The sequence below is a fragment of the Hirundo rustica genome, chromosome Z (assembly GCF_015227805.2).
Source record: "Hirundo rustica isolate bHirRus1 chromosome Z, bHirRus1.pri.v3, whole genome shotgun sequence".
Taxonomy (NCBI): Eukaryota; Metazoa; Chordata; class Aves; order Passeriformes; family Hirundinidae; genus Hirundo; species Hirundo rustica.
Window position 1 is genome coordinate 72,494,289 of NC_053488.1, and position 27,833 is coordinate 72,522,121.

The 27,833-nt window shown below is 40.4% G+C and overlaps 1 protein-coding gene across 1 annotated transcript in view; it reads right to left on the reverse strand.

Moving 5' to 3' along the window:
- Positions 1–4,518: 4,518 nt before the first annotated feature.
- Positions 4,519–27,833, reverse strand: part of TRABD2A (TraB domain containing 2A) — a 124,825-nt gene continuing 101,510 nt past the window's right edge. The window contains exon 5 of the mRNA XM_058424110.1: positions 4,519–4,600. Within this exon, the coding sequence (XP_058280093.1) occupies positions 4,587–4,600 (14 nt within the window). The 3' untranslated portion in view covers positions 4,519–4,586. The remainder of the gene's footprint in view (positions 4,601–27,833) is intronic.

The following is a 27,833-nucleotide window of genomic DNA, read 5'->3' on the forward strand; positions in this document are numbered from 1 at the left end:
ACCTCAATTTCACATGGAAGTCAGAGTCGAAGTTTTTTGCCAGTTCAGAAAGTTTCCAATTTTATAATTCCGTGCAACCAAATGTCAAAATCCCATTGCAAAATTATGCGATTCTTACATAGCAAAGGCATACAATAATGAGCGGAAGGAAGAGACAAAGGGAATTTTCTACATTAGTTATTGGGTGCATAAGATTCTGAGCAGGAGAAATTGAAGGTTAGGACTGTGCTAAATACATAATGTCAAGCACTAGCTCAACTCCAAATATAACATTTGACATGCCCTGTTTGTTAAAGACCCTTGTGTGTTCTTAATGTTCTCCTCTGCATCAGAAGGAAATCCCAGCCAGAGCCTCATAGTACCTTGAGGCTGGCTATAAAATTATGGCAGATGACATGGGAGTACTTATCCATTGCACAGTTAACATTTTAAGTACAGGGCACATCCTGAATATTTAGCAGTGGTTGACTGCGCTTATAAAACACTGCATCCATCAAAAGAGGGACAAGCACCTGTTGGGGGTTAAGTTTGTTCTTTTTTTGTCTTAGAGAATTTTTCCCCATAAGCTGCTAAGAGACTAAGTGCTGGTGCTTAGATGGTGTTTGACCAACACAAAAGACGTGGCCGGGAGGGGGAAGATCACATGAGTTTTGGGGGAGGGAAAAGCACAGGGCTGGGGGAGCTGTGGGCTTTTCCTTGCTCTTGGCATTGGAGAGGACGGGCAGGCTCTGGCTTGCTGCGAGAGGAGTCCACTGTCAACAGAAAATCCAGTCCTGGGAAATCTACCATCATCTGCTCATGTGCCCAGGAATTCTGAGCTCCTTCACCTGCCCTGCTGGAGCTGGGCCAGCCCTGTCCAGCCACCATTCAGCACTGTAAAACTCAGCACTGCTCACTTTGCCGAGACACCCCCCTGCCTGTCGGGGACATCCTGCCATTCCAGCCACCAGCCCGGGAGTTTCCACCGTTCCAGCTTGGTGCTCTCAGAGTCCCAAGGGATCAGACTGCCCCAGGCTTTGTGAGACAAAGCCTCTCGAGGTTCCTGGTTCTGTTTATTATTAATGCTGTAGTTGTTGTTGTTTGTTTGCCTTGTTATACTTACTAGTAAAGAACTGTTATTCTTTCCCCATAGGTCTGACTGAAAAGCCTCTTTAATTTTCTAAATCATAATAACTTGGAGGGAGGGGATTGGGATTCCCCATTCATATGAAGGCCCTGCTCCTCCCTAGCAGACACCGGTCTTTCAAACCAAGACAGCACCAGTTACAGTGTATTAATTTGGTTTATATTGTGTTTCATTTTTGTATTGGGGTTTATAATGTTTTCCCTGTTCCCCTTGGAAATTGTATCCCGTGGTTTGTCCCTGCTCAGCAGTGCCCCTATCCCACACTGGAATGTAACACAATTTTGATACACTTCCACATTATCCCTGATTGGGCAGTGGCTGGTCCCTGCCTCTAGGCCCGTCCCCCCTGGGAAAAAGCCCCGGGACGACCGGGACGTTGGTCTCTCTGGCACCGCAGGGACGAGGAAAGAGCTCAGGCTGGCGGGGGCAGGACCCCAGAATAAAGCCGTGATATACCCCCGGACAGAGAGCAGGCTCTGTGCCTTTGGCCATCGACGGTCATCAGGGTCTCTCAAAAGAACTCCCACAAGCACCTTTGTCTAACATCAGAGTTTATTCGTAACCAAGCTCAACACCAATGTCGCCAAGTGTTATGGATGATAAATAGCCAATTTAATATAAAGTAATTTTATTCTACCATTTTTAAAAAAAACAATCCGAAACAGCCACAATAAAAGAGAGAGCCTCGATCCCGGGTTATCAAAGTTGGGTGAACGCAGAGACGGCCATAACTGAACCAGTCTTCCCCATTCACGATCCCTTAGATTCAGTGAGCAGGTTTTATATAGTTTTTCTTCCCTGAGGCAGTTTTACTGTTAGTCTGATGTACTTATTCATGTATTTTCTTTCTCTTGCCGCTTTGCTTAGAATGCTTCTTCTCAGCAGAATCAAGCGCTTGAATGGGGTTCCAAGAAAATCAGCATTGGGATGCTGATAGCAACATCTCCGGGTTTTCCACTTCTAGATTTGTATCATGTGTTAATCACCAGAGAAGGCAGTGGACCCTCCCTTGAGGGGTGGGACATCTCCTGTCTGGCCATTCCCTTTCAGTTGTTAATTTGGACTTCGCCCTGTAATTGTCTGGAATCTCTACAATTGCAAATTAGTTTCAGCAGCCAGAAATGTCCCCACAGTTTTTGGAAACCTCAGCTTGTAATACAGTTTATAGATTATAACATGTAACACACTTAAAACATGAATTTATCTCAACACATATATCACACCAACTATCTGTAAAATTTCCAAGGAGTAAAGCTGAAAGTGTTCTGATATGAAAATCCAGTAAGAAATTATACATGTTTTAAAAGTGATGATCTGAATTTAAACCTGGTTTTCCATTCAGTCATCATTTACAGATGTTCTCTGAGTTTATGAAATTGTCTCAGAAGTGATTATTAGTGGTAGATGTCAGGGAATTATTCTCTCCACAACATACAGAGAAGTAGAACACATATATTCTTTTCTGACTACAGTGCAGGACTTGTGCACTGCCCTGTTTATACTGAGCATGGAGAAGGTAACTTAGAAAGAGTCTGCCATAGTGGCCCATTGTGAAGCTCTAATGGGGATGGATCCCTCCGGATGGATTGATCCAGAGCTGCCTGATACAGACTGACTGACCAAAAAAAACACCAAACAAAAAACCCCCCAAAACTGTGCTTCTTATACTCAAAGAAGGATTAGTTAGATTTTACTTTAGTAAAAAGGCTTCAACAGTCAAGTTACTTTTGTTTACTGACTGAAAGAATGCTTAAGATCTCAGTATCAGTTAATTTATTCCTGATCTGCTCTAGTCTAACACCAAAAGCACATTTTCTCTACACTTATTACCAATAGCATATGGATGTAATGAAACACTGATGGCTTTGTTGCTTACAAGCAGATTTGCATAAGTAGCTTTGAGACCAAGGAGGTCTAGATACCAAAGCACAATCATATTTTGAGTGAAATGTGGATTCCTGCTTTCCTTTACCAAGGGTATCTGGAGGATGCTTTAGAGCTTTGAGTCAGGTGTCTACATTAACACCTCAGCATCTAAATACATACTGTCATTGTTTTGAGTCATCTTCAGAACCTTTGCTTTTCCACAGACATAAACCAATGGTTCGAGTGTTTTGACTTCCATAAAATATGCTAGGACTCGTTTATAGTTTTGTACAGAAACTTGTCTTGCATTTTCAGCAACAACTTATGAACCCCATGCAAGCTCACCTTTCTAAAATTAACTTGGAACTTTTGATAATTCACTGCAAAGTACAAGTTAAAGGATTTCTGTAAAATGAAAGCAGTAGACTGAGCACTTCCCGCACTTGTTATATGGACTGAGTGAAAGAAATCTTGGTGTATGATGGACAAATAAGTTGCTAAGACAATTAGGTCAAATTATAAGCAGCAGAAAGATTTGTGTAATAGCAGGGTAATAGAAAAGTAACTTCCACTTTCTGTTTTGCTTTTCAGATATTTCAGAGCCATCTATAGGAAGTGTCCTAAATATTCAGAGAGATCTCTTAAAAAAAAAACAAAACAAAAAAACCCAACACAACAACAACAACAGCAACAACAACAACAACAACAACAACAACAACAACAAAAACACCCCCAAAAAAACCCACCATAATACACTTCAGGGCAATTAAGATTTTCACTACAATGTAGTAAACATTTCTAACATAAGGATTTAATGAAAATTATTAACAGTGTGATTAAGGGTAGCTGGGAGTAAGGCAGACTGATAATTATTATTCACAATGCTTTTCACCATGCTCTAAGCAGAAAGCAATGAACTGTTTAGGTTACATCCTTTCAAACATACTACAAAACAGAAATAAATGCTCTCAGAATTGTGGTCAAACCAATAATAGTATTCCTATAGGCAAACAGGGGAAAGCATTTTTGAGAAAAACATGACACAAGAGTGAGTTTATTGGTCTCGCTTATGTATCAAGTGCACAATATTAACTGCAATGCCTTTTTGGAAACATAAAGCAGTATTTCTAAAAGGATTTGGAAGTCTTAAGTGATTAGAAAAATCACCTCTACTGCTCAAATATATTTTCCTGATGAAGTATCATAACAACAATATGCAACTTCTGTTCCACTAGGGAAAATACAGTGTTTCTTGTGAACAGTTTATATTTCACATTCCTTACATTTTACCATATTTTATTTTCTGAGAGAAAACGTTAACACTCACATCACCTAAAATGCATAAATTTCACAGCTGGTTATATGATCACCCATAATAGGGGCCAGTGAAAAGATTTTCTTGTCTTGATTTACACCGATGTTTGAAGAGGATTGGTGTTTGTTGCCATCTAGTCTCAGTGAACTTGGGGAGAATAGTTCCGCTGGCTTGTCTGAATCCAGCTCATTTTCAATATTTACCACAAAATGTCCAGTGCTTGCTCTGACCCCAGGATCCTGGTCCACCTTCCTTGTTCCCATACAGTTGGTGGGCCCATCAAACAGTAGATTCTGGAAAATGGAAGAAATGGGAAGAGCTCAGCTAGAGAAGGAGTTGAACCCAGGTTGAACTCAATCTTCACGCACCTCATTTTTCTAAGAAACACTTTCTCAAGTGCAGGAGGTTTTTTATTGTTTGTTTGTTTGTTTGTTTTTCTCTGATTACGGAGACTGAGGGAATTCTGAAAGTAGGTGCTTAATGAGTGGAATTTACCACAACCTGGGATTCTGTCCTGCTGTTTACTGAGTTATGATCTGTTGGTGACAAAGTGTTCCCTGCTATGCCTGTGAGGGCAGCAAGGCAGCAGGAGCTGACACAACGGTTTAAATAGTTTATCCCACTCACCTGCTCTGAAATCTCTCCAGATACATGGTTTGCAGCATGGGCAGTGTGGGGGACCTGGCAAGAGGCTGCTAACACTGCAGTGTGTCCCAGCAGAATGCTTTTTAGCCTTAGTCTTAGCAATGATTACAATGTTTGGGGGTCTTATTTCTTTAAACACTAGAGTTATAACTCCCAAATACGCTGTGTAGCACTTGCCTGTACTTAGCAAAAGAGTACTTTACCTTAAAAGAAAAAAAAGTGCTTTGCTTAATAATACATGCTTTATATTCACTAGTCAAAATGTCTTTGTGAAGGTGGTCAAAGCACAAATGAGAATTCATTGCTCAGCAATGCTTTATACAACTTCCATTGATTAACCATGATTTATGATGAGGATTTTTCCTCTTTTAAATATTTAAAGTACAAAAAATATATATAATTTCTTGAGTATTAGAAGCTTTGAGCTTTTATGCTGTAAGTATAGGTACTATTTCATTAAGTAAGGTCAGGATCACAACAAGTGCACTTTTGTTAGGAGTAAGTTTATTGAAGAGAAAACCCATTTTTGTTTTTAATCAATAATCTTCACAATACAGAACACCAGCACCAAGAAGGATGAAAATGAACCTGTCATACTAGGAGGTTTTGACAAGATGGTTCCAGTAAAGTGCTTGAACAACTTCATCTCTGTTTTTTCCTGATCCTTGTGCTTTCGTTCTGTAACTCAAGGATTATTATAATTAGGGTATTTATCTCTTTATGCTGTAGAGAGAAGAGAAAAAAGAAAAAAAATAGACATCCTTCAAAGAACTTTTCAGAACTTTCATCCTGTCTTTTCTTCTTTATTCTCTGTTCATAGGAAATATTTCCATGGAATATTTGGGATTATGATCTTATTTATCTGGCTCACTCCAGAATTTAGTTCTGGTATTCTGCAGCAACTTTCTAGTTATGCACCAACTTTCTCAGCTATTTAGTAAAAGAATAGCTGCACAGGAAAAATGCATTTCCTAAATTTCATTCCCAGAAATATACTGCATATATTTTTTTTCATTCCCCACCATTCTAGTCCATTGAATTGCAGACTATGAATGCTATTTAAATTCAAAATAGATGCTTACAATCAGATTAAAGTGTTTATTAATACTTCAAGCTGATCATTCTAAAGACAATTTTCACTGATTTCTACATAAAGAAGCTTCTTCTTCTCAGTGTGTTTCTAATTTAACCATTAAAATCCTTATATATATTACTAAATGAGACCTTAAACATGAGGAAATGAGTTAAAATTTTAATTATTTTACTTCACTGTCTTAGTTCTAGATGTTATTAAATTCTTATTGCAAGCCCAGAGGAACAAAGTTTATTAAATATTGTGTTATTTATCTTCCCTATTTTCTGTGGGAAGGGTTCTCCTTTATTTTGCTACTACTTCACCTTGTTGCTATAGAAGCCAAGTTTGTATAACTAATTTTAATTTTTGGACAAACACTGGAGCTTTTTTCCCCAAACAGAGAGCTATGAGACCCGTACATTGATTTGGTTCAAAAACAGCTTCTAAAAGCTGAAGTTGATACCATCTTCCCAAAAGGACTGGTGTGTGTTTGTTGCCAAATGGATTTAGAATAGGAATTTATATAACTAGAAATCCAGTAGAAAGTGCCAGATAAATGATAGAATTATGATTTACAGGCCAGGTTACTCTAAATGATAGAAGATGATTATAATAACAGTGTTTCTAAAGTGAAGAGTGGTCATTATTAAATACAACAGATACAGGAAGAATACATCTTATCATCTACTATGATGAGCAGGAACAAAGACAAAGAGATTAAATTATTTACCCAGGGTCTGTGGTACAATCAAGAATTATACAAAATCAATGCAATTCTATCCAAAAACCTAAAGTATAAACTAACATTTTTTCCTTCTTGTTTATGCACACATTGGTTTGTATATTAAGGTCTCAAAATTCTTAACCTGTGTGTTTCTAAGCATATAATATTACTTTGATTCAGCTGCTATAAATGTCCTGCTTAAGAAGATTTTAGAGGATTACTAGGGTCCCTGTAGGAAAAATGAATGAGATTTAACAAATATATAATATTGAAAACTTGGATGTGAACAGCTTCTTAGTATTCCTTCAGTGTTCCTTCATGAAATCAGAAAGTATAAAACCACTATCCCACGAAAAGTGATTGATTTGTACAAAGCCACAGACAACATATATACTAGCACAGAACATAAAATGTATAGATGTTAAGAGTTATTTATTAAAACTTGAGTTGATAAGAAATAGGCTGAAGAATCCTCTGTTATGCAAGAGAAGCCAGATCTAACAAGTAGCACAGCCATTTCTCATTATTTCTGCTTAACAGACTATGATTGTTAAATCAAATTTGCCCTTTAATCTACAAAGTATAATTCATTTTAAAAAAACTATTTAGAAATGTGCTTAAGAAAAACCTACAAACCTGAAATGTTAGGCTGGCATGAAATAGGCAAAATTAAATGCCAGCCTATAAATATGTTATCAAAATAAACCAAGTATTTTACTTGAAGTATCTGAAAATATACATAATTCACCATAAGAAAGTATCTATTGGAAGACATGGATGGCATAGGTGGTGGCAGATCAGTATCGGCTTTTGATATCCTCAAGCTGAACCCTGAAATTGAGAGGTTTGTTCCCATTAAACAATCCAGATGCTAACTTGGAATACTCTGTCGTGACTATGGAGGACAATATGGAGTTTGACACTCCATCACACACATCCCCCAACTGTTCTGCAGACAACACACAGATAACAAGAAAGATTTAGAAATCCCAAGGTGTGCTTTAAGTTTGAGCCCTGAAAATTAAATCCCACGGCTTAAAGTGAGCTAAATTAATCACCTGAAAGGCGGTCACTGAAAGAGAGGGAGTTTATGTATTGCTCTTCTGCTCTCTGACATGAAGACGGAATTAAACAAAACCATTAGGTCAGTTTATGTATTTGCTGATAATACTTAATAAAGTAATGTTCAAATAATCCACAAGCAAGATTCATGATAGAATATTGATAGGTAATGCCAAGCCTGGGTCAAGAATGCCTCCCTGCAACTCTGCTGTTGATCAGAAAGCTTTGCACATTGGAAAGGAGGGATATCAGCAATAATTCACCATAGAAAATAAGAGTTTTCTATATAAACACCTATAAAGTCTAGATCTGAATTTTAGCATATTGCTTAGATGCAGTGAGTGAGCTTGATCCTAGATGAAGATTATTGCTTCTCTGTATCAAATAAAACAGGTATGAAAATACACAACTATTCATATTCACGGAATACAAATATAACACCTGAGAGTGAACAAATTATTCTACTCAGATTGTCAGATAACTGAAATATTTTCATCCTTTCATTGAAATATATGTTCCTGATTCTGTATATTTGTCATGTTTCAATGTGCTACCAAAAAAAATTATCTTTAAGACTTCACAAAGGCTGAGGCAGTTTCAGATGCAGCATTGACAGGTTCTATTGAAGATAAAAATGCACAAAGAAATATTTCATATTTCTAAATATTCTGAGTATTCTTCTTGATCTAGGAGATTTTTTTTTTTTTTAATTGTCATGTTCACAAAAATGGAAGTGCCCTCATATCAGAATCAGTTCTTTTCTGTTGTCTAAGTATCAAGCAATACTGGTAGTATTATAAAATATATATATGTCAAGCAGTAAAAATTATGTAAATGTTGAATATTGGACATCATACATAATCAATTGCATACCTGATTTGAACATGTTCATGGGTGCAGCTGCATATTTATATTTTACAGCCTTTATTTGCCTCATCGCCCGTGTGAACAAACAACTAATTTGGGTCACCAACTTGTATATGGGCTCAATTTCTTATATAAACAGAATCTATGCATGTGCAAAACAAACACTTGTTTTCATTTTCTTCACTTGCAACTTCAAATTATGATCTTTAATTGGATCATAAATATACATGAACTATTTTTGTATTAATTTCAGATAATGAATGAAAGGGTTTCAAATTCTATGAGGAAATACTAGTTTCTTAGTAAAAGATAAATAAAACTTCCTAGACATGTAAGCCTTCTAAAACTAACTTGTATCAGCAGTATTTAATTACACATGTGCACACAAAGAGACTTTGAAAGATACAAAATGCATTTTCGTTGGGCTTCTCAAATGAGAAGTGGAAACATTCTCAAGGGAATGAGAAAATTTGTGTCAGGTATTATTATATGCTCTGATTTTTATCTCAAAGGGCAAATACTTGTGATATAGTAAATAAGAAGTAAAGGTTAAGAAAGTGAATATGAGAAGGGTAAAGAAATGCTGTGTATCTTAAATTTAATAGAATTCGTTTTTGTTTCAAGACAACTGCTAGAAGAAGAACAAAATATTTTTATATGGGCTGTGCTGAACGGCCATGGAGATGTTTTGCAGAGTTTGTCCTCATCGGCTGATACATCTATTTCTGAGAATCTAATTCTGTGTTACCTTGTGGTTTTATTTTTCCTGTAAAAAGGAAAAGTAAAACCACAAGGCAACCTTTTTTTTTTTTTTTTTTTTTTTTTTTTTTTTTTTTTTTTTTTTTTTTTTTTTTTTTTTTCCCTGTCATTGGTAGCTTCTCTATTTTTAAGGGTCTGGCAATTAATGGAAAACTAGATTATCAGAGTTGAAATTCTCATGGATGTCACGTTTCTTTGAAATCTGTGAGTAAAATCTAGGAACAAAATCTACCTCTTTTCTCTAGAATAGTTTAGGAGTCAGGGCTACAGAATTCCAAAGCGATATAGTTGTATTTTCATACTTCATAAGGGAAAGGAGCTGGAGAGATGTAAATTTGCCAGACAGAGCACTTGGTGGATAAGGAATTGGCTGATGTCACACTCAAAGGGCTGTGGACAATTGCTTAATGTCCAAGCAAAGACCAGTGACCAGTGGTATCCTCAGGGTTCAGTAATGGGGCCAGCACTGTTCGACATCTTTTCTGTCCCATGGACTGCAGAATTGAGGGTGAGTTTGCCACTGAAACTGAGCTGTGTGAGGCAGTCAACACACTGGAGGGAAGATCACACAGAGACACCTTGACACCCTTGGCAGGTGGGTCTGTGCAAACCTCAGGAAACTTAGTGAAGTGCAAGGTCTTACACCTGGGCTGGGCCAATACCAAGCACAAAATCAGTCTAGGTGGGGAATGAATAGAAAGCAATCCTGAGGAGAAGAACTCAGGAGTGTTGTTGGACAAGGAGCTTGCAATGTGTACTTGCAGCACAGAAAGCCAGCTGCATCCTGGGCTGCATCCAAAGAAGTGGCCACCAGTGGAGGGAGATTAATCTGCCTCTGTTCATGTGTGATCCCAACTGGAGAGCTGTGTCCAGCTATCCTGAGAGCCTGATGCAGGAAGGACATGGACCTGTTGGAGCAAGTCTATTGGAAGTCCGCAAAGTTGATCAGTGGGCTGGAGCACCTTTCTTATAGGGACAGGCTGAGAGAATTGGGGTTGTTCAGCCTGGAAAAGAGAAGACTCCAGGAGACCTTAAGGCATGTTCCGGTACCTGAAAGGGGCTACAGGAGATGTGTACAAGGACTTTTTACAAGGGCATGTAGTGGTAGGACTAGGGGGAGCTTTTTGAACTGAAAGAGGGTCAGTTTCATGGTATAAAATGATAGAAATATTTACTGTGAGGGTGGTGAGGCACTGGGCAGGTCCAGAGAAGCAGTTGATGGCACATTACTGGAAATATAAGGCCAAGTTGGATGACGCTTTGAGTAACCTGGTCTTGTGAAAGGTGTCCCTTCTCATGGTGAGGGGGCATTGAAAACAGATGATCTTTAAGGACCATTCCAATCCAAACCTTTATGTGATTATGATTATAGTCCAAACAAAATCTGTCATCTAAACAAGCATTTAGTGTCTTATACCAAAGAACAAATATTTTGAAACTCCTAGTAGGCTGCGTTCTGAAGATCAAAATGTATTTTGCTTAGGAGGGGTGCTTGGAAACCCTTACTTCACAAATATATAAAAGTCATTATTGTAAGCTTGGCAAGAAAGTTCAGAAGAGTATGCCCAGTTTTGGTTTGTATCTTCTAGAGTATGGGGAAGGTGACTATATAAAATACATAGTATTGGGCAAAGAAAACACTTTCATATTTCAACAGAATGGAGACGTGAATAGAAGCTCTGCCTCATCTTTGCAGCTGTTTTTCTCTGTTGTACTTCGCACAGTTTCCTTGGATCCCTGTGCTGGCTTGAAGGTAAAACCAGCGAGAGACTTCAAGTCAGAAAAAAAAAAGCAACAATTTAATAGGAGAGGAAAAAAAAAAAAGGTAAAACAAAATGAAACACATGCAATGGTACAAAAAGATCACTGACAGAGTCAGAATACAACTTGAAACCGTGGTGGTAGCAGTCCAGATGAAGCGGTCTTGTTAAAGCAGGTCTTGTTCCTGCAGAAAGGTCTGTTAGCTCTTGTCCTCTGGGAATCCAGTGGGTAAGGCTGCCTGTGCTGTCCCAAATCCCAGATTATATCCAGGTGGGAATGCTTGGCTCCTCCCCCTGGGCGGAGCATCTCACAATGGACTGATATAATTTTATCAGTTTTGTAATGGGTCCTTGGTTGCCCATTAAACAGAGATAGCTCCTGGAGGGAGTTATCTATGAGTCATGCAGCACGGCATTGATGGGCCATTAACAGAAGATAGTCTGGAGGCAGGGGGCAAGGGAAACAGCACAACTTAGTTTCAACATTTCATGTAGATGGTGATAGAATACATACTTTGGGCACATCTTACATTGTAACCCAGGATATAATCCACCCCTTATTCTATGACCATCTACATCATGCCTAAATTAATACATTCTTACAGCTAGCTAGATAAATATACACATGCTTATGCATACACATATACAGAATGAAACCTTACACCCAGTTCTCACTTAAAATTAGGTCTCCCTGTGGTACACAACGGGTTTCCCCATCTTTCTGCATTACCCACCAAGTGGAACCAGGTCCTTGAGCAAAAACAATCCCACGGATGGGTCTGCCTTTGCCTGAAGTGGGATTAATCTAAACAGTTTTTCCTAAAATGCCTTTCATGTGTACCACAGGGACTTTATCTCCATCCACTGTGTGCAAGGGTTCAGACTGGGCAGGACCAGCTCGATTGATTGACCCTCGAGTGTTGACCATCCAGGTGGCCTTTGCTAAGTTCAGTTCCCAATTTTTGAAAGTCTCCCCACCAAGTGCCTTCAGGGTAGTCTTAAGTAACCCATTGCACCGTTCCACTTTCCCGGCAGCTGGTGCATGATAAGGGATGTGATATATCCATTCAATGCCATGTTCTCTAGCCCAGGTGTTTATAAGGCCATTCTTGAAATGGGTCCCATTGTCTGACTCAATTCTCTCAGGGGTGCCATGTCTCCACAGGACCTGCTTTTCAAGGCCTAAGATAGTATTCTGAGCAGTAGCATGAGGCACAGGGTAGGTCTCTAACTATCTAGTGGTGGCTTCCACCATAGTCAGCACATAGCGCTTGCCTTGGCGGGTTTGGGGAAGAGTGATGTAGTCAATCTGCCAGGCTTCCCCATACCTGTACTTCAGCCATCGTCCACTGTACCACAGAGGCTCTACCCGCTTGGCCTGTTTGATTGCAGCGCAGGTCTCACAGCTGTGGATGACCTGTGAGATGTTGTCCATAGTAAGGCCCACCTCTCGGTCACGGGCCCATCGGTATGTTGCATCTCTCCCCTGATGACCAGATGCATCATGGGCCCAACGGGCTAGGAATACTTCTCCCTTGTGCTGCCAGTCTAGATCCACCTGTGATACTTTCACTTTGGCGGCTTTGTCCACCTGCTCGTTGTTGTGATGCTCTTCATTAGCCTGACTCTTGGACACATGTGCGTCCACGTGTCGAACCTTCACGGTCAGCTTCTCTACTCGGGCGGCGATGTCTTGCCAAATCTCAGCAGCCCAGATGGGTTTCCCTCTGTGCTGCTAGCTGGACTTTTCCAGCGGTTCAGCCATCCCCACAGAGCATTAGCTACCATCCACGAGTCGGTGTAGAGATAGAGTCTTGGCCACTTCTCTCGTTCGGCAATATCTAAAGCTAGCTGGATGGCTTTAAGTTCTGCAACCTGACTTGATCCACCTTGTCCTTCAGTAGCTTGTGCAACTCGTTGTGTGGGGCTCCATACTGCAGCCTTCCATTTCCGGTTAGCGCCTACAATTCGGCAGGAACCGTCAGTGAAAAGGGCATATTGTCTTTCAGTCTCCGGTAGCTCGTTATACGGTGGGGCTTCCTCGGCACGTGTCACTTCTTCTTCTTCTTCAGAAGATAATCCAAAAGTCTCACCTTCAGGCCAGTTAGTTATAATTTCCATAATCCCAGGGCAATTTGGGTTTCCAATACGGGCGCGCTGTGTGATGAGGGCAATCCATTTGCTCCATGTGGTGTTAGTGGCGTGATGCATGGAAGGAACCTTTCCCATGAACATCCATCCCAGCACTGGTAGTCGGGGTGCCGAAAGCAGCTGTGTTTCAGTGCCAATTACTTCTGAGGCGGCTTGAACTCCTTCATAGGCGGCTAAGATTTCCTTCTCTGTGGGAGTGTAGTTGGCTTCGGACCCTCTGTAGCTTCAGCTCCAGAATCCCAGTGGTCGGCCCCGAGTCTCCCCAGGCACCTTCTGCCAAAGACTCCAAGACAGGCCATTGTTCCCAGCTGCTGAGTAGAGCACGTTCTTCACATCTGGTCCCGTCCTCACTGGGCCAAGGGCTACTGCATGAGCGATCTCCTGCTTGATCTGGGCAAAGGCTTGTTGCTGTTCAGGGCCCCAGTGGAAATCATTCTTCTTGCGGGTGACCAGGTAGAGAGGGCTCACAATCTGGCTGTACTCAGGAATGTGCATCCTCCAGAAACCTATGGTGCCTAGAAAAGCTTGTGTTTCCTTCTTGCTGGTCAGTGGGGACATTGCGGTGATCTTATTGATGACCTCAGTCATGATGATCTGCTGCCGTCCATCTTGCTACTTTACTCCCAGGAACTGGATTTCTTGACTGGTCCCTTCACTTTACTTCGCTTAATAGCAAAACCAGCTTTTAGCAGAATCTGGATGATCTTTTCTCCTTTCTCAAAAACTTCCCCTGCTGTGTTCCCCCATACAATGATGTCATCAATGTACTGTAAATGTTCAGGAGCCTCACCTTTTTCCAGTACAGTCTGGATCAGTCCATGGCAGATGATGGGGCTGTGTTTCCACCCCTGGGGCAGTCGGTTCCAGGTGTACTGTACGCCCTTCCAGGTGAAGGCAAACTGAGGCCTGCACTCTGCTGCCAAAGGAATGGAGAAGAAAGCATTGGCAATATCAATGGTCGAATACCACTTTGCTGCCTTGGACTCCAGCTCGTACTGAAGCTCCAACATGTCTGGCACAGCAGCACTTAGTGGTGGGGTGACTTCATTCAGAGCACGGTAATCCACAGTCAGTCTCCATTCTCCACTGGTCTTACGCACTGGCCATATAGGGCTGTTGAAAGGTGAACAAACCTTGCTGACCACCCCTTGGCTCTCCAGCTGACGAATCATCTCATGGATAGGAATCACAGAGTCTCTGTCGGTGCGGTATTGCCGACGGTATACTGTTGCTGTGGCGATTGGTACCTGTTGTTCTTCAACTCTCAGTAGTCCCACAGCACAGGAGTCATCTGAGAGACCAGGCAAGGTACTCAGTTGTCTGATGTCTTCTGTCTCTACAGCAGCTATCCCAAAAGCCCAGCGATATCCTTTTGGATCTTTGAAGTATCCATTTCTGAGATAGTCTATGCCAAGGATGCATGGGGCCTCTGGGCCAGTCACGATGGGGTGTTTTTGCCACCCATTCCCGGTTAAACTCACTTCGGCCTCCAATACAGTCAGCTGCTGGGACCCTCCTGTCACTCCAGAAATAGAAATGGATTCTGTTCCTACATACCTTGATGGCATCAGGGTACATTGGGCACCAGTGTCAACTAAAGCCGTATATTTTTGTGGGTCAGATGTGCCAGGCCATCGGATCCACACAGTCCAATAGATCCGATTGTCCCTTTCCTCTACCTGGATAGAGGCAGAGCCCCCCTATTCCTGGTCATGGTACACGTTGCTCTCTTCCTGTAAATATGTTCCTGAGGTCCCTTCAAGTGGATCAGTCATATCATTCTTCCTATACAGTCTGGAGTTCTGTGCCTGAGAGACTGGAGCAGTGTTGACTCTAGATGAGCTCTCTGTGGTAGGCATCTCTCTCTTCAGTTCACGTACCCGGGCTGCTAAGGAGGAGGTGGGTTTTCCATCCCACTTCCTCATGTCTTCTCCATGCTCCCAAAGAAAAGACCAGAGGTTACCCCGTGGAGTGTATCCTCTCTCCCTGGCGGGTGGGTACCTGCTCCTAATGGCAGAGACTCTTGTTGGTTCTGGAGATGTGGTGAATTTCTTCCTTAAGTTCCTTTTTCAGTTTCTGATGGCCCTCTTCAATCAAACTCCGGACTTGCTCAGCCAGCCTTGTTTCTACGGATGAGACATGGATATGAAATGGGGGAGTGACGGTGTCCTCGTAATTTCTTAGTGTATTGACCAAGACGCCCACCTTGTCCTCACCTTCCCTCCATTGCAGCGTTGCCAGGTAACGGGAGTACATCTCTGGTCCAAGCCGTGCAAATCTCAACCACATCTGCGATGTGCACTGGACGTCATCTGGGCTTTTAGGAAATCTCTCGTCTTCTGAGAAAATGATCTCCAGCACAACCAGTTCTCTCAGGCATCGGATACCTTGTTCCATTGTGCTCCATTTTCCTTGGTGCACCTGGAGGTCTTCTTTACAAAGGTATCTGTCCCTCACACTTGTTAGCAGTCGCCGCCAGAGGCTGAGAGTTTGTTGGGTTCTCCCGATCCCCTGGTCAATGACCACATCCCGAGACAGCGATCCCAGTTGCCTGGCCTCACTTCCATCCGGGATGGTGTCATTGGCTGCGGCATCCCAGATGCGGAGCGGCCAGGTCAGGATGGACTCGTTTGTCTGGTGGGTGAATTCCCTCCGCAGGTCACGCAGTTCACCCAGGGATAGAGAGCGGGTGATGATCTCTGGCTCTGTCTCTTCTGCTGGGTGCAAAGGTCCTGCCACATCCTCATCAGTCACTATGCAGACTGATTTGCTCTTTGATTTCTTCTTCTGAACAGGGGCAACTGTTACGGGTTTAGGTTGTTCTGCTTCAGTGACGGTTTGTGTGGAGATGCTGATGGCACCTTTGGTTTCTTTCTCCTCTGTGACAGCTTGTGTAGACACTGACACTGTTGCTTTGTTTTTGGTTCCTTTCTCCTCTGTGACAGCCTGAGTAGATGCAGAAACTGTTGCTTTGTTTTTGGTTCTTTTCTCTTCTGTGACAGTCTGCATAGATGCAGTTCCTGTTTCCTCTGTGACAGTTTGTGTACACATGGATGCCGTTGTTTTGCATTTCCTTCTTTTTCCCTTCTCCTCAAGGAGACGCTGCACCACCCCATGTAGTGTTTGATTTCTAAGCATGGTGCAGGCTGTGCAGAGAAGACAAAGCAGAACTAACAACAATATTATGCTGTCCTTGGCACGCAGAAAGAACTCAATACTTTCGAAAACTGCTGTGCCAGACCTAAAAGACTGGAAAAAATCATTCTTTACCCCTCCCCACAGGGGCTGGGTGCAATTGTTGAGAGCCCAGATGTAGCATTCTGGACCAGGACAAGAACACAAAATAGAGTATATATTCCGAATGATGCTCATTGCCTCAGAGGTTATCATATAATAAACATAATAGACCAATACAGCAATTCTGGTACCATACCCTGGTCTACACATGAGCATTAAGACCGGCACATACTGCCTCATGTGTGGGAAAATGTAGAGAGCTAGGTATAAGATATATGAAAGCATGTTGAGCATCATAGCAGAGAGCTGGGGTTTTTTTCTCACTACAAAATTGCAGTTCTGTCTTTTCTCAGTACCTCCTGCACCACGTTGGGCACCAAAAATATACATGCTGGCTTGAAGGTAAAACCAGCGAGAGACTCCAAGTCAGGAAAAAACCCACAATTTAATAGGAGAGAAAAAAAAAAGGTAAAATAAAATAAAACACATGCAATGGTACAAAAAGATCACTGACAGAGTCAGAATACAACTTGAAACCGTGGTGGTAGCAGTCCAGATGAAGCGGTCTTGTTGAAGCAGTGTTCCTACAGAAAGGTCTGGCAGCTCTTGTCCTCTGGGAATCCAGTGGGTAAGGCTGCCTGTGCTGTCCCAAATCCCAGATTATATCCAGGTGGGAATGCTTGGCTCCTCCCCCTGGGCGGAGCATCTCACAATGGGCTGATGTCATTTTATCAGTCTTGCAATGGGTCCTTGATTGCCTATTAAACAGAGATAGCTCCTGGAGGGAGTTATCTATGAGTCATGCAGCACGGCATTGATGGGCCATTAACAGAAGATAGTCTGGAGGCAGGGGGCAAGGGAAACAGCACAACTTAGTTTCAACATTTCATGTAGATGGTGATAGAATACATACTTTGGGCACATTTTACATTGTAACCCAGGACAATCCCTTACCATTACTATCATAGGTGGAAGCTATGACTCCAGTGGAAGTTGGGGGTAGTAATGATGCAGTCTTGAGCAGCCCAAATTTAGTACCAGTTTTGATAGATATGAAGACTAATGAGAAATATATCACCAATTCTAGAGCAGAATTTAAGAGAGGTGTTTGTAAGAGTGAAAAACTGTAATAACCTTGCACAAGATCCGCAGCATTGTGCAACATTGTGCTGTTTAGTAACCTCTGGTACCAGAAATAAATTGTCTAAATCTGTTCACTGGTTGCCTCAATACATTGAGCAGATGCCTGGTCAGCCTTGGAGGGAAAACTTCAGGCATAAAAAAAAGCAGACAGTATTTCTTTGCAAATGTCATAAAGGTATGAAGTCAAGCAATCATGAATTACTCTTGCTGCAGAGGTGAGAGCATACAGCTGCTGTCTGCTCTCCAAAGAGCTCCCTATGGATGTTCTTTCTCGTTTCTGAAAGCAAGAAGGGGATAATCAGCTGGGTAATGGCTGACACACTCAGTAGACAAGATAATGGCAGAGTTCAAAGAGTACAGCAGTAAAGCAGTAAAGACTGACTGTGACTGTAAATGGTGAACTGTGAAATCTCCTTACTGTAAGGAAAGGACATAGCATTTTGTGTTACAAGATAAAAACTGAGAATTTGCTTTTCATCTTGGAAAAGGGATGTATGGGGTAAATAGTCTCTTTTAATATGAAAAATTGGGGGGGGGGGGGGTATATACTTTTTTTTTCATAGATTTCAAGAAGATTACCAATGACTTGACAGGCAGTATGTAAGAATATTTAACTACTCTGTATATGAGAACTATATGTGGAATCTTTAAGTTAGAAAGTTCTTCATCTTTCTGAGGAAAAAAAAAAAAAAAAAAGAGGTTTAAAAAATCAAAACCTCTGAGTTATATTAAGAATATTTCAAAGGCACTCAATCTTGACTCATTAATCTGTGAGTCTGAGATCAGTAGTGATCATAGATCCTGGACTTCAGTTACTATACCCTCAGTTTCACTGAGTGCTTCAGTTTTAGAAAGTATGTGGAATTCAACCCACCTAACTTCAGCCTTCAGAAAGAACACTGCCTTTCTGTTAGCCTGCTGTCTTGAACCCTCCCCAGTCTATGGAATGAGAGGGGCACCTCACTAAGGTCATAATAAATCAGGAAGAATATGTAAAACAGATGGCATGTGCTGTGTCTACACAGTATGTGTTTTTCCTCCTTCAACTCCTTCTTGCTTTTGTAAGGGATACTAGAGACAGCTCAGAAAATAGACCTTTACGCCACAATTAAGCAAAATACTTCTGCCTGTCAGAAACTAGCATTCACACTACCTTTATTTTGCCATAACAAGCTGTACTAACAAGAAAAACATATTTGGGTTCTACAAATGCTTTACAGCTTCATCTGGCAGCCAGTTGGTCCTGTCAGTTTTGGGCCACGTTACATAACCTGCCGTCTGCAGAGCTCTTACTTCCCGTCACACGCCTGAAGCAAACTGCTGCCACAGCGCAGTGCGAGCGCTGCACTCGTTATCCAAGTCAGGACAGCCCACGGCCCTTGCCTGCCTTGACAACAAAGGCTTCGGGAAAGTATCACCATCATTAAATTCACACCAGATGTTCCAAACAGCAGATGCAAATGTCTTCCCCTCCTTCCGCGTTTAAAGGAAAACGCAGTACTTCATTGTGCGGAGTGGGTTTTGCGCAGTTCTAAAAACAGATAACGACCACAACATAGATCACACCTCATCAGCCATGGCACAAAGAGGGATATGTGACGATCTCTCTGTGTGCTATGGCTGAAAACACTAATGCTCAGAAAAATTCCTCTGAATTGCCGTTACATCAATTCTTGGAAAAGCTGACAATTCAGCACCAGAAAAATTGCTTAAATGGCCCATTGAATTCCAATCTTTGCTTGAATACTGATCTCTTGGTTTGAATGCTAAGACAAGTTCTCATAATTTTTAGTAATTTTTTTCCCAAACTTCTAATCATCCTTGTCAGAAATTTTCTTTACAGATGTACCTTCTTTTCTTTTTCCTTTTTTTTTTTTTTTTTAAACACAGATTCTTACAGATTTTTTCCTAAGTGGAAAGAATGAAAATGGTCATGCAAGCACTTTTTAAGTTACAGCAGAAATATTTTCAAGAAATTATTATAAAAATCTAAAAAGAAAACAGATTTTTGCTCTCAGCAAAAATTTGAAATCTTTAGTGTGCAGTGAGATAAAAAATAGGAAATTCTGTGAAAACAGGATTTAAGCTGAAAACAATGGCTCTTAAACATACATTTGTTGTCTCAAAACACATGGCTTGGCAAGTTTTCATTGCATGACTGAAGAAATATGATGTGTTATCTATGACAACTGATAAAAAAGAAATTCTTGCTGGTTTGGGATGAAGCTAAATAAAATTCACAACATTGATAACAAGTAAATTACTGCTGGCTGTAGTGGAAACTGGGATAAATATCGACTTACTGCAAAATCAGTAAAGGCATTAGTAGTATTTTTATTCAAAAACACTTTCAAAAATCAGGATGAAAAGAGATTAACAATTCAAGCATATATATCCATGTGTCCACACCCAATCTATGATCCTATACTTCAGATATGTAGTTTATTAATTTAACTGCTTGGACACACAGAGATTACTTTTTCTTTTTGTGTTTTCTTCCTTCATCTTGTAATTTTATAAGTTAAAGCAGTAACTTTGTGTAGACCTTTCTGCAGAATCATAATTATTATGATTGATGAAAAGCTTCATAGTATTGAAATAAATACTGTACTGATTCCTCTTGAACTAGTCACTATATCAAATCTACAGAAAATACTATTACAATTGTGAAACTCTCCTTAAAGAAAAAAATCCTAAATATGTCAGAAAGGCAGAATAACTGTTTTAATGACGGTCTCCTCCTATGTGCCTCAGTACCCGCAGATACACCTGGCTAATGGCACTAAAAAAAACCCAAAAAAACCACACACACACACACACACACCCCCAAACCAAAAAAACCCCAACAACAACACAAAAAAAAACCAAAACCAAAAACAACAACAAAAAAACAAAAAAAACCACAAACCAAACCAAACTAAAACAAAACAAAAACAAACAAAAAAAGGCAAGAAAAGCACCACGAATGCAAAAAAAAATTTTTTCTCTGTTTTGCCAAACATATATTCTTAAAAAATGTAGCTGTCATTTCTGTGAATGTTAGCCATATGTCTGTATGAAGTCCTTTTGCAGGTTCATTAGCCACATGAATTAAAAGAAAAAAAACATTAGCTACGTATTTAAATTTTCCTTCCATTTTTTATGATGCTGTGAAGTTAACAGATGGGTTCTAGCAACATCGAAACTGGATTTCCATTTTCTGAATGGAAAAGATTTATCTACAAGAGGTTTTAGCTTTAGTCAGATGAGCATGCTGATTATATAACAAGTGGCATTAAAATTTTGCAACATTTGAATGTGGGAAAGAAGATATTTAGAGCAGAAAATGATGTAAAATAAATGGTCTTGCAGAGATGGGCATAACCATGCTATAAATTAGCTGAAAGTTGACTGAGTATGTCCTTTTATAATTTAATGGTCTTGTTTAGCTATTATAATGTCCCATTTTCAAGTAGCAGTTACTTTTCCTAATGGGCAGAAAGAATGCCCAAGCAGGAGACCCAGCAGCAGAAGGGTTGCAAAGGATAAAGGTTGCAAAAGATAAAGGTTGCAAAGGTAGGCAAGTTCAGAAAGTATGAAGAGGGAGTAAAAAATCAGGGAGATCATACAATATTTATTCCTCAGAACCTCTCCTAGGTACCCTTGATTTGTGGCTTATACTTCCCTAATCTAGAGGTGTTTTCTTTCTTTTTAGATTTCATATAGTAGGGTTTTGTTTGTTTGTTTGTTTGTTTGCTTGTTTGTTTGTTTTTCCTCAATTTGTTAACCAATGGCTTAATTAGATGCCCACCCTGTTATTTCTCTTCTACATTCTTTTGACCTTGTCAATATAAAGCTCTGTTATTTCTTTCCCATTTACTTCTTTTCCAGGGTGAAGGTTTCCAGTCTTTTTAATTGTTCATCATGAAAAAAAGGAAAAAAAGAAAAAAAGAAAAAAAAAAAAAAAAAAAAAAGTTTTACACCCGTGATGAAGCTTATTGCTCTTTTCTAACCTTTTCTAATGATGCAGCTTTTGACAGGGGACAACCAAAATAGTGCACAGGGCTCAGTGGGACCAACACTGATTTGTACAGAGGCATTATATAGACTTGTGCTCCTTCCCATCACTTTCCTTCTGGTTTTTGGCCTTTCCTGACTGCTGCTCTTAGGTTTTCATAGACCTGTGTGTCACAACTCCTCAGATTGCCTTTTAGGAAGAATTAAGATTTTTTTTCCCCACCATGCATTATTTAAGGTTCATCTATGCATCTGCCACTTTATTATTCATTTTACTGCGTGAGATTCTTCAGCAGCTCTTCAGTTTGCTTTTGTTTTTATTCTATATATCTTCAATAATGCCATTTCATTGGTCATCCCCTTTTACAGGGCAGTTACAGCTGTAATGGATAGACACAAGTGATCTTAGCAAGGAGATTCATGGGTTTTTAGTGATTAGTTGCGCCTCTATGAATACTATCTATTCTGGTTTTGGTTTTTGTGTTTAAAGAAGTACAGACACTCCTCCTTATTCAGTGGTTTACTATTCTTTCATTGGAGACTTTCCTGAGTACTTTGAATGCCAAGAGTATTTACAACTGGATTGCACCTTTAGTTCTTTCAAAGACCTGCAATAGATCTGTGAGGCCTGACTTCACTTCACAAAATGGAATTCCCTAACTCTATGATGCTTTCCAAGAGTACTGGTTTATCCATGTTTAGGAAAAATGGGTAATAATGTTCCTTAGAATAAATTGACTCCGAATGAATCATAGAATGAGTAGTAAATTCTATGATTCTATGATTCATAGTTTTTTCAAATTCTCTCAGTCTCAACAGATTGTTGCATAGATTCCAAGAATGTCTCTTGAATGCTTTTTAAAAATTGCAGCCACATGTGCCACAAAGTGAATTGCAGATACCAAGGTAATTTGAACTAGTCTATTTACTCTCGTGTGAGTAGTACACTTCTTTCATCCTTGCAACTGTCTAAATTTTTGGGGTCAATACTACTCTCCTCTTGTTACTTGCAACTATCAAATATACCAGGTGTTGTATCCACATCACTTCTGGCAATACTAAAATTTAAGACAGAACAGAGAGGTTCTGGTTGGGAATTACACAGAATCACAGAATGAGTAGGTTGGAAGAGACCTTCAAGATCACTGAGTCCAGCCCATGCCCCAACACCTCAACTAGATCATGGCATCAAGTGCCACATCCAGTCCTTTTTTAAACACATCCAGGAATGGTGACTCCACCATCTTCCTGGGCAGACTATTCCAGTGCCTTATCACTTTCCATGAAAAACTTTTTCCTAATATCCAACCTATACTTCCCTTGGTGCAGCATGAGACTGTGTTCTCTCATTCTGTCAGTTGCTGCCTGGCGAAAGAGACCAACCCCCAGCTGTCTACAAGCACCCTTCAGGGAATTGTAGAGAGTGATAAGGTTACCTCTTAGTCTCCTTTTCTCCAGGCTAAACAACCCCAGATCCCTCAGTCACTCCTCATAGGGTTTGTGCTCCAAGCCCCTCACCAGCCTCGTTGCCTCCTCTTGATGTGCTCAAGCATCTCAACGTCCTTCCTAAACTGAGGGGCCCAGAACTGGACACAGCACTCAAGGTTTGGCCTCACCAGTGCAGAGTACAGGGGAAGAATGACCTCCCTGCTCCTGCTGGCCACACCATTCCTGATCCAGGCCAGGATGCCATTGGCCCTCTTGGCCACCTGGGCACACTGCTGGCTCATGTTCAGCTGCTGTCACCAGTGCCCCCAGGTCCCTTTCCTCCTGGGCACTGTCCAGCCACACCATCCTCAGCCTGTAACGCTGCAGGGGGTTATTGTGGCCAAAGTGCAGGACTCGGCACTTGGACTTAGTAAACCTCATCTTGTTAGAATCTGCCCATCCATCCAACTGGTCCAGGTTTCTCTGCAGGGCCATCCTACCTTCCAACAGGCCGACACACACCCCCAGCTTAGTGTCATCTGCAAATTTACTAATGAAAGACTCCATGCCTTCATCCATGTCATCAGTAAAGATATTGAACAGAACTGGCCCCAGCACAGACCCCTGAGGGACACCACTGGTGCCTGGCTGCCAGCTGGATGCAGCACCGTTCACCACCACTCCCTGGGCCCAGCCATCCAGCCAGTTCCTAACCCAGCAAAGAGTGCTCCTGTCCAAGCCACGGGCTGCCAATACTTAAAGTTCATCCACCAGAATAAAAATTTCAATTTATGCTTTCTGTCATAATCATTCTGTTCTTTGATCATTTATTTAACTGGAGACTTCCACTTCTGGCTTCTGCTGTCATTGGAAAAGATCTATTTGGTTGGGGGGTTTTTTCGTTTGTTTGGTTTTTCTGGGGTTTGTGGGGGTTTTTTTGGTTTTTTTTTTTTTGTGTGTGTGTTTGTTTTTTGTTTGGTTTGGGGTTTTTTTGGGGGGGTTGTTGTGTGGTGGTTTTTGTTGTTTATTTTTTTGGGGGGGGTGTTTGGTTTTTTTTTTTGCAACTGCCTCTCTGGAGTTTTGAGTCAAACACATCACATGTTTTTGAAAAGCAAGGATAGGAGGATAGCAGTTTATTCAGTGTTTCTTCAGAACCTACATTTCCATTCCTAAGACTTGATATAGATGCTTGCTTAATAGTTATATTTACATGTACCACATGACACACTAAGTCTAAAATTGCAAAATATTGTGACTTGTTGGAACTTGACACTCTTTATGTCTGCAGTACCTCCAGTGATGACAGTTTGTCCTATTCCATGTAGTCATAAATAAGGTGTGTCTTAAAACATAAGGAAAAATAACTAAAGAAAAATACATCAGTGTGTAAAACCAACATCCACAAACACATTTTTAGAAAACAACATAGATATTTTATCTGAGAGATTCTATAAAGAATTTTTTGTTTTGGTTTGGTTTTTTGTTTTGTTTTGTTTTGTATTTTCTGAACACATTTCATCGGCAGTATTTGGCAGCACAGGGATAGTATAGGTTTCACAAAGCAGAGAGCTTAAATGGAGATGGAAGTTCCCATGAACGGAAATACCTGAAAAGAAAATAGCTGTTATAGCTTAATTCCGGCTGTTAACGAAGCACCACACCCAGCCACTCAGTCCCTGTCCCTTTGGTGGGTTTTGGAGAGAGAATCAGAAGGGTAAAAGATGGAAAACTTGTGGATTGATATAAAGACAGTTTAATAGCAAAACCAAAAGCTACACATAAGCGAGAAAAACAAGGAATTCATCCACCTCTTCCCATGGTGGGAAGGTGTTCAGCCATCCCCAGGAGAGCAGGGTCCCATCATATGTAGTGGTGACTTGGACAGACAAACACCATCACAATTGTCCTTCCCCTTCCTTCTTTTTCCCCCTGCTGTTATTGGCTGAAGCCATGTGTTTTAGGACATATCTTCGATTAACTGGGATCAGCTGTCCTGGCTGTGTTCCCTCACAATTCCTCATGCACCCCCAGCTCACGTACAGTGGGATGATGTGAGAGGCAAAAAAGGCCCTGGTTCTGTGTAAAAAACTGCTCAGCACCAGTGAAAGTATCCCTGTCATCAGCACTGTTTCCAACATGAACCCAAAACACAGCTCCACGCTAGCTACTGTGATGAAAATTAAACATATCCCAATCAAAACCAGCACATGTGAACAGCTTGCTCTCTTGTTAACTTTGGCTTAATGCACTTAACACAATTTTAACCAACATGGTGTCACAAAACTAATTAAAATGAGTACTTCAGTAATATTTTCTAATTCCTCTATGTGTGATTTGGGACACAGAATAAACAATTTCTAATTGCAGTTGGGAAACCTACTTGGAACTGGGGAGTTTGGAATTGGTTGAAGTTCCAGAAGAATGAACTTAAGTTCCAGAAGAATGAACTTAAGTTCCAGAAGAATGAACAAAAGCACAAAAACCACAGAAAACTTATGAGAGATGACAGTTTAGAACTAGAACTAAAGGCAGAAGATAATTGTGAAAATTGCAAAGGCAGTAATTATGGGTTGTTTGTGCAACCACATAATAGAAAAAATAATCTTTTTTTTGCATATGATTTTATCACCATGGCTTCAATACTGACATCCCTTTTGGAATCACTGTTATCTATTGAAAAAAAAAAAAAAAAAGTACAAACCTAATGAAATTAATAACAAAGAAATCAAAGATTGTGGATGTCTGAACAAAGTGAAATTGTGAGAAGTGAAATAATGTAAAAATGAGCACCTGGTGCATTAGTGAAAGTGAATACTGGTAGAAGAGTGGATTCAGCAAAAATTATGGCTTGTCATATATCATGTAGACCTTTCTACAATTCAGCTCTCAGGCTTTAAAACTAGATAAGCGTACAGTTTTTCAGTGGACTGTCACCCATTCTTTCATAAAAGGACCACACATAAGTAATGTGGTACACCTTAAAAAGCCATAAAAATGGGAATGGCCAGAAGGCCACTATAGTGTAGGTTACATTTCGCATAACAATACAGCAAATAGCAACTTTTAAATCTTAAAATATCTTTCCATTTAGGAAATCCATTTAGGATTAAACTGTAAGTGAGAATTATAAGAGCACAATTCTGATCTGACACTTACTTTGTGAAAACACACTCTAATGCAGCATGAAAATTACATACTTGGCTGGGTTAAACATTTTACAAGCTCTTATAGAGCAAACTTTCATGTAAAGTTGACTTGGCAGTTTACCAGAAGTATTCCATTCCCTGTTTTATTGCATCCTACATTATCTTTTTTCTGCCTTGGCTTTATCTCAGTGAAACTGACTCCAGTCTGCAATAAAGGAAAAGTTTTATGAGTGTTCGTAGTAAGTAAAATTCTGTACCTAGTCACTTTTGAAATAGCCGAAGCTTTGGAATTTGCCATATTGAAAACTTTGTGGCTTAAGTGTTGAAAACAGGGGGTTCAGTCTAATATTTTGACCTAACATGAAAATGATTTTATTTTCTGAAGAACCAAACACCACCAAATCCATGAGCACATCATTTTGGTGGTAGTGGCTTAAAAACCAGGAATCAAAGCATAATTAGGCATTTAATTGTTGCATATTACTTTTGTCTTGGTTTTGAAAGACAGTTGTCTGCCAAGGAAAGTTAGAGCCTCCCTTGGAATGGAGAATGTAAACCCTCCTCCCTCCAAATTATTATAATTTTGCAATTAGGGGCATTCAGGCAAAGATGTGGGAATAGGAGTAACAGTTCTTTACTAGGAATAAAAAAAAAAAAAAAAAAAAAAAAAAAAACAAACAAAAAAAAAAAACCAAAAAAAAAAAAAACGCAAGGAAGAAACAAAAAGACTAGAAAAAACCCTAACAGAGTCAGGGATACGACCCGGCACCCTGTTGGTCTGGGTGTTGGAAGCAGTCCAAATAAATCCTCATGGAGTAACAGATGTGGTTCTGTGGAGTAGAGATGATCCTGTAGAAAGTCCAGTGGTGACAAGATGGGTCTGGTCTTCCTCCAGGAATCCAGTGGAAAAACCTTATCCCTTGTATCCTTCAGTGCCAGTTTTTATCCAGCTAGGAACAGTTGGCTCCTCCCCCACTGTGTGGAGCATCTCACAATGGGATGATGGAATGTGTCATGTCATTGGTGGGCCCTAGTGGCCCATTATCAGTAGATGTACCCCTGGAGGATGGAGGGGTGGTGAAAGAGATAAGAAACACTGCCCCACCTGGATTTAATGGCTGGGCCATTATCAGAAAGCATCCTCCTCCATCCCCCCTGGAGTCACAAGAGAGCGATAAAACATCTCCTAAAAAACAGCTTTCAACAGATGGAATAGAATACACATTTTTAGATTACATAATCCAAGACAAATTTAGACACAAAAACCCCTCTATTTTTTATAAAGGTGAAGCATTACATAATATATATAAAATGTGTAGAAATATATATCTACATTTACACTGTGCAGACAAAATCTCAGCTTCTACTAAGCCAGCAGTACAATCTTGTCAATTGTTACACAGCTAAGATTTGATGCATGGCAATGTAGCATGAAGTATTTTGACATAATAATGGATATGTTTAAAAGAGACTGGCATTTTAAAGTGACCAAGTAGAACTCTTTTCCAAATAAACCTAAAGAAATAATTTCCT